We start from the raw sequence: 21,415 nt of genomic DNA, 5'->3' as shown, positions 1-21,415 counted from the left end.
AATTCAGGCAAGTATCTATGAACATATGACACATCTCATTTACGGAAAATCAGCAAGTTCCATCTTACAAAAGCTTAGCACAAATCACATTGAAATGTTGTTAGTAACATTCCCAAAAGTACAGTTTTCCACAAACCTAGACAGTGGTTTGTCTACTACCATATAGTGCTGATAGGGTGAAATGTTCTTAGACATTGTAACTTAAAATATGCAACAAGAAAAACATTCATTACAGAATCATATTCCTCTACTCCTGCTAATGACTGTCCTCTATTTTAACATAGCAGTCAAATCCAGCTTCACTGATTTAACGTGGCAAAACACACCAGAGTACTGTATGTATATACCGAATATATGTATGTACTCTTTGGAGTAGTTGATACAATTTGTATCAATAACCGGTATTTACCATAATGCAAGTAAGAAGGAAAAGAAAAATGTGTAGATAACTATTCAAAATTCTTATTTAAGTATCTCTTTGTTGTGTCACAGCAACAGTTGGATACTTCCACTGCATAACCATTTTCTACTTCTTTCACTTTGATACAAGAGGGAAAGGATTGAAACTGTTGATTATACAACAAAATGTTTTAGGAGAAAGAACAAAACATAAAACCCCCAAACAGCTTGGTTCTAATGAAAGCAATATATATTTATTAAATGACATACTTATCTTGTCTCTCATTTGCCTGCCGCCATTGAGTTTGCTCCTTTCTCCAGCGCAAGTTTTCATTTAGCCCCACTGATCTGTCATTCCCTAAAAGTGCAACAAATGTGACTCAGATTAATGCCAAAGCGGACACCTGAAGCCTGATAACTCACCAAGAGAAAGAGATACATGCCTATAGCAGTCTATGAGAACTAACCCCATTCAACTTCACAGACTCAGGGCTCTAGCAAAAAGACAGGAGCCCATCATTTTATTTTATCCAGGATTTTTAGAATATTAGCTTGCTTAATGTCTTCAAAGACCAAACCACAGATTATTCCATTTGTTAAATGAAACAAATGTTTTTGCTATGAACAATTTGTTCTTAATGATAGCTTTGATTTTTTGGCTCTTGATAGACAGCAACATGATTTCTTAAATGTCTTAAAGCTTCTGAGTTGGCCTCATATTCTTCACCTGAGAAGAGCTCATCCCTAGCTACACCTGGGATGGTTGAAAGCTAATGATATTTTTGTTCACAGCAACACCAAGAAAGATCTTCAAGGTAAAGAACTGTGGGAGAAAAATATATGGATTAAAATGGGGAGAGTGGATAAACCCCAATTAACAATTTATATCTACAACCATTCGAGATCTTCTCAAGACGTGAGGGGAGAGGGGTATGAAGTACCAGCTGGTATTCTGCAGCGCTTCATCATTTCACCTCGTGCTCCTTCACCTCTCAGTAAAGCCTCTTCCAATCGGGCCTTCACATCTCGTGACTTCTGGAGTACTTGGGTGCTAACTTTATCTGAGCTTTGTTTGCCCTGAAAGTGAAGTCACAGCAATCAATATCTCCATCTTTAGACATGAGTCCAAACTACATCTCCAGAACCAGACACAACAGGACAGACCTGCAGAGGGGGCAGAAAGCAATTAGTACAACTGACTAATATATAAAGGCTAATTAAAATGTTGCAGATGTGGAAAGAGATGGTATCTGTAGTGCTCAAAACCACAAATATGTAGCTCAGTGCTAAAGAAAGAAAAACTAAAGTTCGGAGAGGTCATTTGATCCATTTTAGACAGACCCTGTCAGAGAGGGTGAGTCCAGTCCCAGTTATTATCTAGAAAGTGATCATTAGTGTTCAGCTTAGTACTTAAAGGAACTGACAATATATTGCCCACCAAAAATATTGCTCAAAACCTCAGGAAAGGGAAAACTTTTTAAAGCTATTGAAGCCAACTTCATAGGACTTCCTCAAAGTTTTATGCTGCATGTTACGTGAAGGCTAGTATTAGTCATTTTATCCGAATTACATTGCCCATTTACAGCACAGATAAGACAAGAACTAATTTAAAAGTTGTCAGTAACAAATTTTCCTTAGACAGATGGAAGGTAAAGGAAAAAACAAACAAAACAGGACAACAAAACCATCTATGTTTTTCTTACTTTGTACTCAAAGCATGAGACACAAATGAAAAGAAGGTCTAAGATCCTGTTCAGCTGCATGGATGGAAGGTCTGCAATCCATTTCTGTATTAGATTCTGATCAGCATTTTTCATGATCCAGAGGAAACAGATTAAAAGGTTGCGAGTAGTATCAGGTCCTAATGTGGCACTTTGTCTGTAGGGCTAGGAGGAGACAAAATAAATGTTAGCTGAAGGTAGAAAAAGAACAGGGAGATTATTCAGGTGATGTGACAAATTTCAGTGAAAACAACTGCATGACTGGACTTCAGCACGTGTAACCTCTTCCAAGTTATTCTTTTTGAATGTATTTGTGCACAGTTAGTGACAGGGCCAGTTGTATGCATGTGAAAGACAGAAAGAAGCACAAAAGCGTTGTTTGCTAAATGTTTCTATTTGAATTTCCTCAGAACAATGCAGAAAAGGATTCTCTGTTCGGTCTCCTCTTGCCATGCAGTTATGTGAGCTAAACCGTATAGAAGATAAAAACAATCATGAAGGGATACATAGAGGGAAAAAAATGATCTTGAGTCCTAAATCCATGGATTCAGGTGAGACTGGGACTGGGGAGCAGTGTGGGAGACACAGTGTCATTTGCTGATTTGGAAAATAGACTAGCTTGGATGCGGAAATGGAAATAGGCATGTGGGAGAAAAAGTGGAACTAACTTACAGCAAAGGAGCAATTAAGATGCAAGGAGGAAAATGAGGCATTCTTTGGGGCTGAAGGAAACAAAACCACAGTTTCTCCTCTCTGTAGTTATTCGTTGCGAGAAAGGATAAAAGGAGAAAACAAAAAGAAGAGGAACACATATACAAGAAAAGAAACCGGCAGAATGCTGCACATACCAGGGACACCAGAGATATTCCAGAGCTCCTGAGGTTGAATTGATTCCCTGCAATGGCAAGGGCCACATTTTGATTGATTGCATTTGCAGACTCTCGTTCCTCTTCTGGGTTTCCTGCACGTACCTTTCCACTGCGAACATCTGAAACTAGATTTGAAATATCCTTTTGGAGCTTCAAAAGCAATCCATGTGTTACTGCTCACATGTCACAGTCCTCCATCAGGCTGTAACCTAACAGAACAATTGGCACCTCCATCCCTGAAGCTGTTGGTCTGATGTACCAAGCAGTGAAAGAGGTGCAGCATTAGCAAGGCAGATCACAGTCATCTGCAAAGACTGCCAAATTGGTCAAATAAACACAGGGAAATGATATGTATTCAGAGAAACCTAAGTAAAAGCTAAGGCAATAGCAAATGAAATTGTCTCTGAAATTCAGAGAAGCTAGTGCTTCATATAAAGCACTTTGGACCATCCAGTTCCAGTCCATTTCAGGCAAGAGGATCAACACAAAAGCCATACATGGATGTTGCGATATTCAACAAAGCATTTAATTCTGCCAGCAGCTGACAGAACCAGTACTGCCTTCTGGCTAAATAATAAGTTTAATTTCAGGCATCTAGCTGCTTCTTGTCCCTGTAGTAGAAGGATAACACATTTGAAAAATGGGGTGAGATCTGATCAACCAATGTATAATAAATGATTTCATCCTGTTAGACTGAAAGTCTTAAATAATGCTTTCATAGCATTAAAGTTTTTGTCCAGACATCAAAATGCACAAGATTTTCAGAACCGGTGATGAAATTATATTCTTCAAAAATCATGGTTTTCTTCTTTATACCTTTTATTTTATTCATGAAAGTGAAATGTAGTATCCCAATTAGCAGAAATCCATCATCTTACCAAAAAATGTGGAATAGCTACTTTCAGCAGTAGCATATGAATACACAGGTAGCAAAATGCAAGGAAAACAGCTTAGATAATATTTTAAATGGCTTGATAATGTAAAATTCATAGTTATCACAGATAATAAAAACATATTTTCTGTGCAATAATTACATTTGCCTGAGATTAATTTTGGCATAATTTTAACAGCTCTAAAGAGCAATAGAAAAAGAATACAATCTAATTTCTTTAACTGTGATGTAATACAATGTTAGTATCATTCTTATTTTCTTCCCTATTGTCTGTTAAACCTCTCTGTATCTCACTATTTCTTGCAGGATTTTTTTGCAGGATCATAATGCTTAGAGTAAGAGACAGGCAGGAGTACTTATAGTTACATCTCTGGTCTATCATATGGTCATAAAGTCCAGCTACTGAAGGTTTTCCTGTCTAGTTTACTTCTACATAAAGAAATATTCTACCTTACAAGACTGTGAGGAATTTCTGGGCTTAACACAATCTTTTTATGTTAGATTGTTTAGAGAAGTCACTCTAAGAAGCTGGAAAATACAAAGGGAAAAAGGTCTTACTTGTAAAATCATGGAGTTGTGGCAGAGAATCCAGAATGATACCAACCAAAGGGAGGTAGAGAGCTGCAATTTTAATCTTCACCTCTTTTTTGGAGCAACGTGGATCTAGGTCATGGGAACTCAGCAGGCTCAGGATAGCACTGACAGCTTTTCTTTGCACCTTGCTAATCCTGTTAACACCAAACCCATCAATGAACTCCATGAATGGGTCAGAGAGAAATTATTTATGAATCAAAGAATTAAGAAATAGAGCACAGGTGAAAAGAAACAAATTAATATACCAACTCTTATTAGATAATCTTCTCCATTCTTAACAGAGACTAGTACTGCCTGCAGAAGATAACTATCTTATATCTCCAAGCTACTTCAATACAAAAAGCATCCAAGTTTTTCAGACTTCCTATAAAGGTTTGATATGCTGAAGAGAGGTGCTTAAAGAAAAGCATCAGACTCCAGCCAAAACTGAGCTAAATTCTTAAGCTCAGACAAAGGCAGAGGTGGTTTAGAGAGAAGTGCAACTGAAATATTGTGTTCTAAATCAGCCAGCACTCTCAGGAAAAAATTTTATTCGCTAGAACCAACACTGCAGATAAAACACTGACTGGGTGTTGTTTTCTATGTTATGGAATGACTCACTGAAAAGAGTGAAGAAAACAGGACCACACTGGAACCAATCTACGACCTTGCCAAGAGTAATAGTGCAACTCAATGTCATTCTAAAATCTGCACATCAGGATACCCACCCCTCACTGTCTGTGTCCAGCGCTGCTGCCAATTCAGTGAAAAGTAAGCCAGTCAGAAAGTGCTGCTGACGAAATTCTGCTGAGAGGTCAAACATTCCAGCAATTTTCTGGTCCTGGAAACTAGAGCAGGAGCTAGAGTTCTGCAGAAGTATATCAGAAATGTTAAAGAATGATCACAGAAAGCAAAGCTTTTTACAGAGGTTTTAGTCATAGTCTGTGTAGCTGGTGGAAAATCTCTACCAGAAGAAAAGTACAGACTTTGAAACAAGGTTAGACATTTTGGAGGAAAACATCTGAGTGTGAAATAAAATGCACTTAGTTTCTATTAATTGCTTATTAGGACACAATCTCATCCTTTTCAGTTTGTGTGAGCCACTCATTTGATGTTTTTGAGATGCAAAATTGCTTGCCTGTATTCATTAGTTTAGACAGGACACAAAGAATTTTCTCTGTGCTTACAACTCTTTACCTTGCTTATACTGTGTTTGAGCAGCCATCAGACATTGTACAGCAAGAGACTGTGGTGTGAGAAGCTGTGCACTATGCCTTCTTCAGCATCCAGGATGTCTTAGCATAGGAGTAAGGTCAGGAACGACATGTGAACAGTGTTTCCTTTTGCCCTGGAAATCCTTGGCTGAGCTTGCTGGCAGCGGACATAATTCAGAGCAGCCTTCATATTGCTGTAACTTATGGCTATAGTTGCCATAGCCATATGATCATCATATGATATAGAGCCAGGCCAGGGATGTAAAGTTGCTGCTATATGTGTTGTGAACTGCTTACCTTCTACAGTCATAGGTCTGTGCCAAAGGTTACCTGGTATGTTTTCGTCCCCTAATGAGATGAGCATAAGTCTTAGACTCAACTCCCCAGACTAGAGTTTATGAATTTGAATTTTATTTTTGTATTCTTTAATATTCTTTCACAATATTTTTGTCAGTCACCTGGGAATAGTCCCAGAAAAAAACCACATGAGGTAGCAGCATATCACACTGTACCACCTGTCTTCAGGCATATTGGGTCAAATAAAAATCATGTCTCGGAGCAGCCCCATACTTTGTATCCATGTAGTTAAGCCCATTCCCATTTTAACCTCAAGCAGTCAGGCACTGACTGTACTGTTTGTGTGGAATAAAGTATGGAGCACCCAGTTATGTGAATTTGGCTTCTTTCCAATAATTGTAAAAGATTTATTCACAAGTTCACATTTCTTACTAAAAATGTAACTCTAGTTGGACAGCTTTCCTGCAAACAGGTCAAAATTACTGCAAGGGTAGTTAGCTAATATATTATATCATCCAAGGCCCATGAAAGCCTTATGATTTATGCAAGTTGCACTTCATAGGTCACTCCTAAAGGAGAAAAAAAATCAATGATGTTGCTTGAAGGAAAGAATGATTTAACTGGTGTCTGTCCAGATATGACTTGGTAGAACTAGTTGCAAGGGCTATGCCGACTTTTCTTTTTTTCCCCATAAGCAGAAGAATCCAATTTCTAGTTCTTTGGTATCCATGATTATCATTAAGCAAAACTTGCTTAATGGAAAAGCTTGACTGTAAGACATTCATACTTTGATTTTAAAACCACAAAACCCTGCAAGAAAATAGTATTTACTATTATTGAGCTGGAAGAATGCTCAAGGTATGAGAAGCACTACATTTTAGCATTCAAACAATTTTTTGGTACTGACAACTTGAAAAAGAAGCTGTGAATCTGAACTGCTCCTTTAGTCAGAGTGGTTTTGTACCTCCTACCATCCTAGCTTCATCTCCATTCCTCTGCATCCGAGGACTGCAGCAATTATGGATCATTGCATTGAATTGCTTCATCCCAGTCCTGGCCCCTGTGAGACCACTGAGATGGAAAACAGACATGGCAGCTCCCTTTGTTAAGGGTTGTGCCTTATGGTAACAGCAAGATACCATCTAAGTAGAATGTAGAGGAGAAGAGCATAAGACTGGCAAAATAGTGTGTGGTGTGCCAGACAAGAATTTCTTTATTGAATGTGTTTGTGAGCTCCATGCCTGGGATGACAGAGGTCCTGATGTTCAGGAAGTCTACAACAGTGTCAGTATCAAGTCTGGAAAAATGTGCACGTACTGCGAATGACATCTTGGGAGAAATGAGAAATGATGAGGAAGGGCATTCATAAAAATTGTGTAGAGAGGTCTGATAAGGATACCTAATTGTTACCACACAGAAAAATCATAAATTTCAAATAAAAGGGAAAACATTGTCCAGAAAACACAGAGAAATCACTGAAAAAGTCATAGCATCATCTGTACCACCGGGATGGGGAAGAACCCAGAATAAAGAATGTTGCTATTTGAAAAGGAAAGCATGATAGATAATCCTGCTCTGAAAAATGCTAAGGTTCAACAGAAACTCGTGATTTCAGGATATTGAAAATTGCAGTGGTTTAGTCACTAAGTTACATAATGGCAGCATCTACATCCACTTGCAGAATAAGAAGTTCAGCCAGAAGGCACACACAGAGAAAGTTTTCTGTGCACTGCTGTGTGCCACAGTTCTCTAAAACAGATATTGAAATATGTATGTGTGGTTGTGTATGGATGAATACAGGTGAACCTGTCAATTAGCCTTCAGAACCATGTTCTTGTTAGACCTTGTATGACATCCTTAAGTCATTCTCTGTTTGCATGTTACTAGAGGGCCACATATCTCTGTCATGCAAAGTTTAACTCATGCAGATGCAGTTTTGCAGTAGTACTCTCTTAGTCTTTATTCTCCAGACCCTATTCTTTCAAGAGGGGAGTTCTCAATCATGCAAGTGGCTAATTCTAACCTAAGTATCTGAATACAGGCAACATGTCTTCTTTTACAAGTGTGTGTCCTAAGTGTGTGTCATGTGACATTCATGCAATATCATCTAATGGATGCCTACCTGAGAGGATAAAGAGGGTGATGGGGATGCTGGAGCAGATGCAGAAGTCATGAAGAAGAGGTTTAGATTGAGATAATGTTCATGGCTGCAGAGAATTCTCAGGAACTCCAGTCGCATGGAAATCAGAATGGAGAGTGAATTCAGCTTGTTTGAGAGCTAGAAAAGCAAACCAAAAAAGTGTCATGTGATGAGTATGTACTATTTAAATTACCAAGCAGTGAAGTATTCTCCTTCCTGAAAGAGAAATAGACAAATAGCCCAGCATGAATTAAAACACTCGCTGGTTCCCCATACCTAACTAGTTTCCACCACAGAATTATGAAGTGATAGGGGGTTAAAAGTGACCTCTGGAGACAAGGATGGGGGAGTAGTTTTCTGGCTACTTTCTATACCAGGTTCCCTGTTAACACGGGCACGCCTAGATCAGGTCACACATGAGCATGTTCAGAAGAGTTTTGAAATTTTCTTGAGAGAAGAAGGCTCCACAGCCTCTCTGTGAAGACTATTCCAGTGCTCTGATACCATCAAAGTAAAGAAGTGAAACCTCCTTTGTTCTGGTTTGTACCCATTGCTCCTTGTCCTATCACTGGGCACCACCAAAAAGAGCCCAGACTCATCCTCTTGACTGCCACCCTTTAGGTATTGTAATGGTTTGAATCAGAACAAAATGGGTCAAACTGAACCAGCAGGTTAACCTGTCTGTTTTCCCAACACAGAAGTGAGGGAAAAGTAACACACAAAAACTTGGGACTGAGACAAAAAAAAAAAAAAAAAAGTGAGATAAGAATAGAGTTTAAAGATCAAAATCAGATAAATGTGGCACAAAATGCACAATTACCTTAGTCTATTTGCAGAAAAAGCACAGTGCAAAGCAGTAGCAAGGAGAAGCAAGTCAGTCAAAAACCCAAGCCAGAACACTACTCCCCCATCCCCCATCCCTCCTGGGATGGCAGCAGAAAAGACAACATGCAAGAACCCAGAACCCATAGGCAGCACTAACAGCAGCAGGTTCAACTCAATCTATGAGAGATATTTATAAGCACTGATAACATTCCCTCTCAGCCTTCTCTTCTCTGGGCTAAACAGGTCTCTCAGCCTCTCCCTGTAAAAGAGATGCTCCAGTTCCCTAATCATCCTCTGTTCAACGCTCTCTAGTATATCCCTAGCATATCCCTGTCTCCCTTGAACTGGAGAGCCCAAAACTAGACACAATACTCCAGGTGTGGCCTCACCGGGGTGGAGTAGAGAGAGGAGAACTTCCCTTAACCTGACATTTACAGTCAGGGTTAGGAGTTTTTAACTCCCAAAGGAAAACATACAATTTTTGTATTTCCTCTTTGCATAACAAAATTATTAAAACCAAACCAAACTCTGCTGAGTCTGTGGCAAACTCATAAGAAGTCCTTCTAGGCAACACAGAGCATCAATGGTCTTGTCACTTCCCTTTTTATCAACAACATCAGTGGTGTATTGCACATACTGTAGGAAACTGAGGTGGTTTTCCTCCCTTCTCCTACCTACGACCAACCGACTGAAGGCCTTTCCTTGGGAGAAAAACTAAAGCAGGTGTATCACATCACAATTGAGAAGGAAAACTTTCCCCTTCAGTGACAAATAATTTCATAGCAACATCCTGTATCTTTATTTTTAATGTTGAGAGGCTTGTAAAGCAAGAAGACAGAGATAGGTCATTTTGATTAAATCCAGCAAATCTAAATACTGTCCCCTCACAGCACTGGAAGAGTCAAGAGACCAAAAGCTGCTCTATATGATCTCCAGGCCCTGCTGCTAAGGAATGCAAAAAGTAAGGGAAGAAAAGTGGCTTCATGGATGCTCAACAGCAGCGCAAGTTACGCCATTTCTAAAAGAGTCCAAACCTCAGTCAATTTTTTTCTGCTGACCACAAATCAAAAGAGGCTTACAGTCTCTGCATATGTAATAGGCAATAGAGAATTTTCCTGGCCCTTTAACAGAGGTTAAAGGATCTTGATGAATAAATTAGTCGGAACAGAACACCAGACTGGCCACACAACAAATGCAACCCCAATCATGCATGGTGCCTACCTGATTACAGTAATGTTTGATGAGATTAAACACAAATCCTCGGTCCATTAAAGAAAGAAGATCGTACAAGAAAAACGCCAGGCTGATATTCATTTTTTCTGCTTGCTCACTTTCCTTTAAAAGAAAAGGGAAAAAAAAGATTAAAAATTGCAATTACAACGTATAAAATTTATGTAAAAGTGGAAGAAGTTTTAGAATTGTTAACAAATAGTGTAGGGAACAGTTCCCAGAATGAATTCACAGAACGCCCTGGGCAAGATTGTTTTAGTTCTCCAGCTTATGTGATCTTGTTACAGTTACACAAAATCACTCATGTAAATTATTTCAACCATTGCTGAAATCTTTCATAGAGAAATATTAGAGGATGATTGAACAAGTTTATCTATGCAAACTTGTGGACTGACAACAATGAAATAGAATTTGAGACCTGTTCTTAATTCCCTATGGGCTGCTATCCCCCATATGCCTTTTTTTATCTCTTTGGTTTTTTTTCCCCTTAAAAAAATTGAATCTTTAGCACTGATTTAAAACAAAAAATTGTTTAAAAATATTAATAACAATCTCAACTGGCTCTGCTGATGGAATGACAACTATTTTGTTTTAGAAATCTGAAGTATAAAACTGATAGTAAAAAAAATTACTGGTAAGATAAATCTGTGGGGTTTATCATTCACCATCTAAGCTCTTGCACATTTAGAATTGGCTTGATTACCAGAGACAGGCAGCCCCCAAGCAAACATCTCAAAGAATTTCCTGTATCCACTAAAAGAAGGCTACAGTTACATTGAATGAACAATTTAAATCACACAATCTCAGCAGCATATGTAATTTATCAGGAGGAATTTGTGGAGGTGCCTGAGGGATCTGCACACAATTAATGCTCAGCGCTCTCAGGTGGGTTCACTGAGGACTGACAGACAAGATGAGACTGTGAAAAATGTTGCCCCTACTCCTATCTCTGACTAATGAGAACAGGTGTGCAGCTCCTCAGGGTGGTTACAATTTAATTTTTCACCTTTAAAAGTTTTTGTTGCTGTTCACAAATATATATCTATATTTCCTACAATCTGGAATTTGCAGAGCAAAACATATTTCTATTGGGAAGACAAAACTGTTTTCTATTATCTTACTGAGTAGGCTTGGCCTCAGTCTGCACCAGAGTAGGTTTAATCCAGACATTATGAAAAAAAATTTCACAGAAAGAGTGGTCAGGCATTGGAACCTGCTGCCCGGGGAGGTGGCTGAGTCACCAACCCTGGATGTGTTTAAAGGTCATTTAAATGTGGTGCTTGGGCATATGGTTTAGGGGTGAACTTTGTAGGGTAGGGTTATCAGTTGGACTTGGTGATCCTCAGGGTCTTTTCCAACCTGAATGTTTCTGTGATTCTGTGAAAACATGCCAGATATATCACTGTAAATTCCCAAGGCTATCTGACACGTCCAACCCAGTACTGAAACAGATTGTTACTGGTTGGACTTGAAAATCAGACACATGTTACCTACTGCTGCTCTGTACAACTAACCAAACACTGCAGTGGGATCTTGATACGTAATGTGGTTCTATTCACTCACACCATCAAAATCGATTTGAATTAACAGCTCATAGAAACCTCTGTATTTCTCATGAGGAAACCATGACATACTAATTTCTTAGCAACACTTACAGTTCCATTAAAACATTTTTACTGTAACAAATTCTTATTACTCAAGGCACCTTAAAAAAAAAAAAGTCACCAATGCCTTAAGTAAACATTTCTGTGGAGATGATGTCTCTGCATGTGGCTATTACAGAATCACACCAAAGGATCAAGCAATGGCTAAAGCTCCAGAAACAACATTTTGGTGGACAGTGACAAACACTTCTGCCATTCTCAGCCCTCAAGACCTCTGATCTTGGTACTTTTCCAGTTTCTGCTCCTCAATAGCACAGCAGGGCATACATGGAGAAGTATATCAGGAAATCTGAGCAGCTTGAAAAGTGACCCAGCAGGTCAGCTCACCAACCTGTTCTGCCTTGTGGCAGAGCACACTGTTGTCCTAGCACAGTGTGCTTGGCAGTTCTGGGGCATGAAAACAAGTCAACTGCAACAACTGAACAAATAAGAGCCCCCCAGTGCTTGTCTGTGGTCTTACCTTTTCTATTGGCCACTGCAGAGTGACATTAGTGATGTAAGCTGACAGTATTAATGTTAAAATATAAATTACAATTTGTGATCCTTTCAAGTTTTATATCAGCGCAAATTGTTAAAATATACCAGGAGAAAGAATTTAATGGAATTTAGAGGCCATTTCTTGTTTCTCATATTCATGTAGCCAGTGCCTCTTTAGAGAGATTTGGGCTTAGATTGTTTGTGGCTGAATTTTGCAACCCTCAGGAGGAATACTGCCTTCATATTGCACAGCCTACTGCCATCAGAGAAGTCAAATGTGAAACAAAATACTATGCAGGAGAAATAAAGGCAACAGGAATGGGAGACAAAAGGAATAAACCCTGCTTGACCTGCAGTTTGATGCTCTGGCTAACCTGGCACAAGGAATCTGGGGAGGAATAATAATAAGCACCACTACAGGTTAGGGCCTGCCCTGCTGGAAAGCAGATTCATGGAGAATCTTGGTGTCCTAGTGGACAGCAAGTTCTCCATGGGACAACAATGTGCCCTTGTGGCCAAGAGAGCCAATGGTATCCTGGGGTGTATCAAGAAAAATGTGTTCAGCACACCTAGGGAGGTTCTTCTCCCCCTCTACTCTGTCCTGGTGAGACCACACCTGCAATACTGTGTCCAGTTTTGGGCTCCCCAGTTCAAGAGAGACAGAAACCTGCTGGAGAGAATCCAACAGAGAGGCACGAGGATGATTAGGGGACTTGAGCATCTCCCCTATGAAGAGAGACTGAGAGCCCTGGGACTGTTCAGTCCTGAGAAGACTGAAAGGGGATCTGATCAATGTCTATAAATATCTGAGGGGTGGGTGTCAAGTGGAGGGGGCCAGGCTCTTTTTGGTGGTGCGCAGTAGTAAGAAACAATGGGTTCAAGCCTGAACATAGAATATTTCACCTCAACATGAGAAGAAACTTCTTTATAGTGAGGGTGACAGAAAACTAGAACAGGCTGCCCAGAGAGGTTGTGGAGTCTCCTTTTCTGGAGACTTTCAAAACCTGTCTGGATGCATTCCTCTGCAGAGTACCCTAGGTGATCCTGCTCTGGCAGGGGTGGTTGGACTCGATGATCTCTGGAGGTCCCTTCCAACCTCTAATGTACTCTGATGCTGTAATCACTTTCACTGAAAATGGGTGTTCAGCCTTTTGTGACAATGAAAGAGGGCATTCTCTCCCTGCAACCTGCAGCCTCACTGAGAAGGAGGCTGGGGAGCTGAGATGAATAAAAATAAAATGTCTGCCATGGGAGCATAAGACTGTTCCTTGCAAAGCTGGAACTCTTGTTTATGGTCCATGTGACGTTACCATCTCAGTTTTGGTCTAAATCTAGTGACACTGATGAGAGTGAAATGGGATTAAACACAGCTCAGCGTAACACAGCAGCAAGGATCCATGGTGCTCATTTCATGCATTTACCTTCTGTGGTTTGACTAAAAGTGCAGCAATCTCTGAAGTGACCACACTAACTATAGTGGTAATATCATCTTTGAAGCGATCAGAGAATCGACTCCTTCGTGGGTTGTCTTGCTTTTCTATGTTGTGGACATACTGAGCCATACTCTTTATCTGCAAAGCAGAAAATAAAAATTAAGTGCCAAAACTGGAGGTAAAACTACTGCTTTAGTTCCATGGAATTAAGATTCCTTAGTTGTTTTTCCCTGGATGTAATCACTCTCGTTGTCTCAGAGCTGCTGTGAAAAATCCTACCTGTACTGGCCTAAGGGCCTAAGACTCAACACAGGTAAACACTGATTCCCATGTTCATATTCACAAGGATGGCTACTCCCAGCACCTGAAATCAGAATCATCCTCCCCAGTCCCTTCCATCTACAGCCCTGATAGGCTGCTGTTTGCAACTTCTACCCTTCATAACAACAGATAGGACTGACTCTTCTGGAATTATTTCTTGTTTTTTCACCTGATGTTGGGTGGCTTATATACTGCCACTGGAAATCAGGATGCTTTTTCCACTGACATTCATCACCTCAGAGGTCTGTGAAATTGAGTTTGGGAGGCCTTATCACTGCTTCCATGTTGTTAATGAAGTGGAAGAGACAGGAACAGGAGTTAATTTGATGTCTGTTGTTCAGCTTTCTTCAAACTGTAGAACAGTCTGCATGCAATTCATGCAATACTTTGCCATCACAACCTGTCAGTGTGGAATTGGGGGGAATATGTAGAATTCTTTGCTTGTACTTCCATTATTTGGGACCTCTTTTCACATTGGGGTTGAATAGCTGAAGAGATCACCACCCACCTATACCTGTGCCTGGAGTACCTGCTGCATTTCACTTTATTAAGTTGCTATAAAATACCACGATTGAATCTTACCAGGAGCTCAAAGAAGAACCAAGCATACTTGAAGACAGATTCTCTCACCATACCCGTGCTGACCACCATCTGCAGTGCCATCTCCTCATGGAAATGCTAGATAATAAACACAGAGTGTTGGAAAATACTTTTCTATCAACACATCTTCCAGTATCAACATCCTCCCTCTTTCCTGTGGAAAAAGTCCCTCATACTGGAAAGTCAGCAGCTGAATGTGGATGTGTGCACATCCCTGCAGGATCAGAAGGCAGATTTGAGCAAAATAACATATAGGGAATGCTGGTGGCAAACAGACTTCTACAGATCCAGAACCTCAGATAACTGGATTGGAAAAGGCTTTTGTCTATTCTCAGACCACTAGCTGTGTGCAAAACAGGGAGCAGCCACATTCACCACTCCCCACTATGTGTTTCTGTTGTCACATCCATGTGTTTTTTGGAGAACTTAGACATAAAATTGTCTCTGTGATAGGAGAGAAGGACACAGCAATAACCACAGCAGAGCTTATACAGAGGTTTGTAGTTGGAGACAATAGTCTTTGCAGTGAGGTCTGCCCATAAGATACCCAATTTCAATGCTCTAAACTGTTAGGAAACTCGTATCTAGACTAAAAATTTATTGCAATGCCTATTTTCTACTCTTGGCACAAACAATAAAGCTAATAAGATTCCTAAGCATATTTACATGGAATAGAACATATTCATCAATCCAATACTCAGAGTAGGTATAAACCTCTGTGCTTTGGGGCAGAAAACAAACCAATAAACAGGAATAAGAAAGAAATCCATAATGCAGATTCTGAACTGCTCATTACAGCGTTATTCCACTGCTTCTTGATCCAAAGCCACTGCTGCTGATCAGTGTCAAACACAAGACACAGATCTGAAAAAATTATTAATGTGATATGGTATGCTTGATGTTGTTAAAAAGCTATTTAGGAATACATAGCATAGAAAGTAATTTCTTGTTTCTCAAATCTGCAAAAAGTGGAGAAGAAAAACAGAAGCATGAGATGGAAAACATGCAATTTAGTGTAACATGTAAAGGCAAGTATCGAAGGGTAAACAGCACTGGAAAAAGTCAGAGGCCCTAACACCTTGAGAAAGACAGGAAAGTCCAGGCAGGCTGCTACTTGTCTAAATACATCCTAGTGAAAGAATTTAAAGACTCTGACACAGAAGCAGAAAAGTTTGGGTGGTTGTTTTCTCTTCTCTCTCTCTCCTTTCCTCATTTAGAAGTGCCAATTATCAGCACTGCCTCAGGAGGCTCTAGACTCTGTTAATGCAGCCCTCACACTTAGTGGTAGGTTACCTTTTTACTGGATGGTCTTGGGCTTGCACAAACACTTGGCACTTCATTTGTTCCTTCAACATAGAAAGACATCCGACTGGAGCCATGATCTGTAGTCTGGAGGGCACAGCCAGAAGAAATACATACGTCAACACATAAGCTAATTAACAGAGAATAAATCAGCGGGAGGGAGGAGGCGGGGGGGGTGGGGGGCGAAGGAGGGAGAACGCTGCACGGTTCGCACAGACGTTGAACAGCTTTGCTCCTTACTTCTCCCCATCCCCCTTCCCAGTAGATGCCAAAGCACCCGCATGCAGCAGAGGCAGCAGCGTGCAAATGCCAACACTGCCATCACGTGGCGGACTTCAGCACTACAGCTATGCTGTGGAAGCTCTGGAACTCTTTCAGGAAGTTCATAACTGGTGGCTCTACAATGGAAATTAACCAGCATATGGGAATCTTCCTTCCATTAAAAGTAACGCCAATTTAGAAGGCAGTGAAATGCAGCAGCCAATTATAAATTCCTACACTTACAATGTGATGAAGCTATAATATCTAAATTTTGTATCAATTTGGAAGAAGAAATGTATCTTGAGCTCTGTATTTTTAGGACACAGTACATTAGGGTAAAATTCATAACGCTATTAATTTTCAACCTACATTATTAAAAATTGCTCTGGATGAGTACCTATGCCTATATAAGCAAATGGCAAAGCCTGTATATCTCACTAGCTGTGGTTTCATTTGCTGAAGACGAGCACCTACTCACTTTAACTAGAGAGACATGATCATTCAGTGGAGAAAAGACTTCAAAATGTTTCTGAAAAGCATCTGCTTGAGATGCGTAGTTTTACATATGTAACACTTAAAGAAAAGGGAGGGGTGAGGCAGAGTGTAATATGTGGCTATGGATGAGAAAGACAGAGGATGTCTGTGTTTTTGTGGTTGAATTAAAGTTTTGGAAAGTCCCAGTTACAAAATATGCATGTGGCTTCTGTACTATAGCCTGTATAAAATCATGCGGCTGCTGTTGTTTAAATTGCCTACTCTTTTTTTTTTTTTTTTTTTTTTTACAGTAAACTATTCAGCACCAAACAGGCTCTGTGATTAAAAAAAAAAAGAACACAAAGAACTAAGTTTAAAGAAGCATTTTAAGGTAACTATTTCCCTTCTGAGAACCCTTGAACTCTTTCATCCCTTTCAGAAAGTGAATCTGTTTCTAGTATAATCAATAGTAGTCTTCTCTCACACTGACTCTCTGCAACATGCACATGTCACTAGGTGCAAACAGGAGCTGAATGTCAGGAAGAACAGGAGTGAAGCATGCCAAAAAAAGGCAAATTTCACTGTGGTTTGTCTAAACCTGAAACAAGAAAGGGAGTTCTTACTGCTTGCTCTCTTAACTGATAAGAGACATCAGAACTTGGGAATGGGATTTAATGCATGCCTGTGCTAAATCAGAGAAACAGCAAATGCTTCTGGTGATAGACACAATACATTTACATGAAGCAAATCCAACCTTCAAACATCAAATCTAGATTATTAGGTTTAGGCCAATACAACTCTCCAGATACTTGACTTCATTCTCTTACCTTGGATGACATGATGCTTTTGACCTCTTCATCAGTAGCGGTTTGTGCAACTGCAATGTCAGGATTGCTACAGCTTATCACTCGGCTCTGCAGGAGTTTGCTCCCAACAGACACAGCGGAGGTACGTCCAAACGTGTAATAGCGAGACTCTGTCAATATGGCACTGCTGCCTGAACCTGCCCGTAGGGAGATGTTTGAACTTAGACTAAAGAACTTATCTTTGAGACAAACATGAGGTTCGAGCCAGTTTTACTCAGTGTTGTTACAGCATCAGCATTTTGAGAATAGCATAAAACCCCTGAAAAATCTCACCACCAACTGCTTCATTAACAACTTACATAGGCACCAAATGACAAGATGCGGATGTTTTCTGAGTCAACAACCCACAGAGTGATTGCATAAGCAGCAACAAAAGATTCTTCTCTGGGCTGAAGAGTCCCACCTCTCTCAGCCTTTCCTCACTGGAGAGGTGATCCAGTCCCTTCATCACCTTCACCACCCATGGTTAGTCTATCTCCAGTATGTCCAGGTGTCTCTTGTACTGCGTAGCCCAGAACTAGACCTAGTACTCCAAGTGTGGCCTTACCAGTGGTAAGGAGAAGAGAAGGATCACCTTCCTCAACCTGCTGGCCAACATACAGAATTTTACCCTCTCATGACATCCCTAACTTGATTGAGAAACTGGCAGAGCTCAGCCCTATGCCACTTTGCAGTAAGCTAGTTTCATGGAAAGTAGTTTACTAAGGTACAGGGCAGTAAGAAATGGGCCTCCTAAGGCTGTTTTAATTTCTACAGCAAATTTCTCATAAAAGGCCTCAGCTTAGTAGATGTCTCTCTCTTTCACCTAGATGAAGCTACAGTGTTATATATAGTTGTAGTCGTCTCAACTCATCCTTGCATATTAAAAAAATGACTGATAGAGATTATGAGGGACATGTCCATTTTGCTTATTGCAATGCTGAGATCCCTGACCTTCCTCTGAGAAAAACTATATGTCTGAACAGTACTGTGCTTTAGTAGTATGCAATCTAAGACTGAGAGGTTGTGTTTTCTGGTTTTATAGGCCACTTCTCCAAGTCCTCTTCTCAGAAGCACCATGCTGAATAGCATATGTTGATAAAGAAATACTTGCACCAAAATTACCTGGCTTGACCACTTCTCTTTGAGGGTCTGGCAGACGAAACACATAGTAGACGTAAGATGCTAGGAGGCAATTCCTCCCATGCTGGTCTTTGCTCAGGTCTTTGCTGTTATGGAGACTGTTCACTATTGCAACCACGGATTCAAAGGCAAACTGTGAGAAGTTGGCTGTGAAACAAAGGCAAGAATTAGTCTCAGCAGTGAGAAGTACAATACAATCAGATGAGGGTATTCTTTGTACCAACAACTAATCCTACAAGATTGGCTTCAGGTCTTAATAAATACAGAGCTCTAGACAGCAGTTGCTATACTTGACTAGACTCAAGGTCTACATAGACCAAGAACCAGTCTTCAGTAGACCCACTAACTTCTGCCCAAAATAAAGGCAGACTGGAACCTTCAACTACCATTTTTAGCAGCCTTCACTTATTTCCTCTAAAATACCAGCTTGAAGAACTGTAAGACTCACTATTCTCTGACTGACAAGTACAAGCTATCTGGCTTTTCTACAAATATTATAGTGGATGACAAATGTTGATTACCAAAACAAGTGTGGCAGTTCAGCCTGGGTGCCTCCTGTCACTGCCACATAAGCTACACCTCCGGTGTCCTGAGTGTCCAACCCAATCAGGTGGACACAGGAGACGGCGTATTGCTACCCACAAATCCTGCCCCCTATAAATCCATCTGCAGAGTCATTCTCTGCCTCTTTCTTCCTTTTCTGCTCCTGTGGGAGATGCTCTCTTATCAGGTAATGGTGGGGGAGTATCTCAAGGCCTCTTAGGCCTATCTAGGCCCAATGCCAGAAGGACAAAGGGGGGTATGGGGGGCAATCTCAGACCTGGCCAGCCTGAGACTAGCCTAGCAGTGGGGGGCGGGGGGGGAAGGAAGAGCTCTGGGGGCCTTGGGTATACCCTCAGGTGGGGAGAAGGGAATCGTTGGGAGGTCTTTGGGTGTTGTGTAAGGGACTCTGTATGCTTTGGGATATCTCTGCCACTGTGCTTGTAGTTTTTTGCAGTTTGACCAATTGCTTTTCCATTTAAACTTTCCATCACTCTTCAATCCATTTGTGTGAGTGTCATTCTTTTCTCCCTCTCGTGGCAAGAGAGGATCTATCTGGCTTCAAACCACCACAATAAGATAAGAAGTAAGCCACACCACTACCTCCAAGCACGCCTTCCCTCCAGAGCTGACATATGTGATGGGCAACTAGCAGCTTCAGTAACAGAAAAATCTGTATGCATTTTTATGCCCTCTCTGTCTTTGTGATCATCCAATTCTGTCTAAAGCTATTTAGGCAGAGGATGTGGTTCAACAAGCAACACAGGGTTAGTGTTTTTTTTTTTTCTGGTGTTTTCCTTGCAAAACAACAGAATTCCAAATAAACTTAAACCACAAACCACTTTATGACCTATACTTCCAGATAAGTAAACTACTGCAATTTTGTCTACCTTCCAAACACAGTTTGAGAGTCTTACATATAAGTGGAAAAGGAGAGACGGCAGAAACTCAGTTAAACTTGCTTATATTGCACAGTGAAACTGTCTTGAGAAGCACAACTCCTTCTGAAGTGCACTAAATACTAAATCTGAGACTGGGTATTTATCAGTATTTCCCTCACATTTCTAGGTTGCTTGCACCAGTAAATACCTGTCTGGCCAGCTATAACCATGGGCTGTACAGATAGCTGGAAAAGTTTATCTAGTACCAAATGTAAAAACAATACAAGAGGTTCTAGACGTGAGGAATTCAAACAGATAATGCTGAGTTTCAATTCATGTTCCAGTGCAGCCTCTGTAATCTTCTGGTCCATCAGTCGAATGGGGAATGTCACTTGACTTTCTAGAGAATGGCACAAAGTGAAGAACTTCTCCAGGTGATTGTCCTGCAAATATAGTTCACTCACAGTTAACAAAGTTGATATAGTTTAAGCTGCTGCTAGCTAACCAAAGCCTGATTGATCTACCTGATGGGATACAAGAAATTAGTTTCACCCTCTGGCTTGCAGTGGTGGCTAGCCCTAGAGATCAATCTGTAAAGCAACTGATGCAGCCTTTTGTTTGTCCCTTTTCATCTGGCTTAAATTTAGACTCTGGTTACATCAGATTAAAAGCAGAAAAGTTAAAGCTTTCATTAAAGCAATTTCTTCATTATGTGAAAAGCGTGTTTCCTCTCTCTCTCTCTGATAAAACTCCATCATGTCACATGTCTAAAGTCACTTTGCCATCCACACCTAAGTTCCAGCTATGTACAACTTATGTATCGTATGAGCATGCCTTACTTGTAATGAAAAAGCATGCCACAAAGGGATCATGGACCTTCCTCACACATGAGGCCTTCAGTTAGGATGTAGCTACCAGAGTTAACGAGAACAGTATGATGGATAGGAGCCACTGTAAGGCACCATAAATAAAATGAAGCTGCTCTATCTCAAACCACTACCCAAAAAAGATGGGCAAAGCTACAGTTTCCTACAGTAAAGTCCAGAATCGTAAAGTTACCATTCAGCCCTAAGCCTGTGTCCTCACATCACACAGCACTGATCACTGCTGAGCAGCCTAAAGAGTTCTGGCAGTATAACCTGTCCCTCAAAGCAGAGAGATGCTATGTCTTTGCAGATGTGGACACACTGAACTAGCCTTTCAGAATAGAGGATGCCAGCTGCAGAAACTGACCCTGTACCCTGCCATTGTCTTTCAAACAAAGCCTATCCAGACCCTTGCTGAGCTGAAAGGGTAACACACTGCCTTGATGTT

The 21,415-nt window shown here is 40.5% G+C and overlaps 1 protein-coding gene across 1 annotated transcript in view; it reads right to left on the bottom strand.

Annotated features, from left to right (window-relative positions):
• Nucleotides 1-21,415, bottom strand: part of DOCK8 (dedicator of cytokinesis 8) — a 72,112-nt gene that overhangs the window by 16,984 nt on the left and 33,713 nt on the right. The window contains exons 19-32 of the mRNA XM_054398027.1: nt 20,310-20,544; nt 18,663-18,827; nt 17,520-17,695; nt 15,949-16,044; nt 14,638-14,733; nt 13,723-13,872; nt 10,152-10,265; nt 8,088-8,243; nt 5,183-5,322; nt 4,440-4,609; nt 2,969-3,114; nt 2,103-2,285; nt 1,341-1,476; nt 670-757 (exon numbers count right to left, since the gene is read on the bottom strand). Of these exons, the coding sequence (XP_054254002.1) occupies nt 670-757; nt 1,341-1,476; nt 2,103-2,285; nt 2,969-3,114; nt 4,440-4,609; nt 5,183-5,322; nt 8,088-8,243; nt 10,152-10,265; nt 13,723-13,872; nt 14,638-14,733; nt 15,949-16,044; nt 17,520-17,695; nt 18,663-18,827; nt 20,310-20,544 (2,051 nt within the window). The remainder of the gene's footprint in view (nt 1-669; nt 758-1,340; nt 1,477-2,102; nt 2,286-2,968; nt 3,115-4,439; nt 4,610-5,182; nt 5,323-8,087; nt 8,244-10,151; nt 10,266-13,722; nt 13,873-14,637; nt 14,734-15,948; nt 16,045-17,519; nt 17,696-18,662; nt 18,828-20,309; nt 20,545-21,415) is intronic.

This window comes from Indicator indicator, chromosome Z, assembly GCF_027791375.1.
Source record: "Indicator indicator isolate 239-I01 chromosome Z, UM_Iind_1.1, whole genome shotgun sequence".
Taxonomy (NCBI): Eukaryota; Metazoa; Chordata; class Aves; order Piciformes; family Indicatoridae; genus Indicator; species Indicator indicator.
This window is presented reverse-complemented; position numbering and strand designations above follow the sequence as displayed.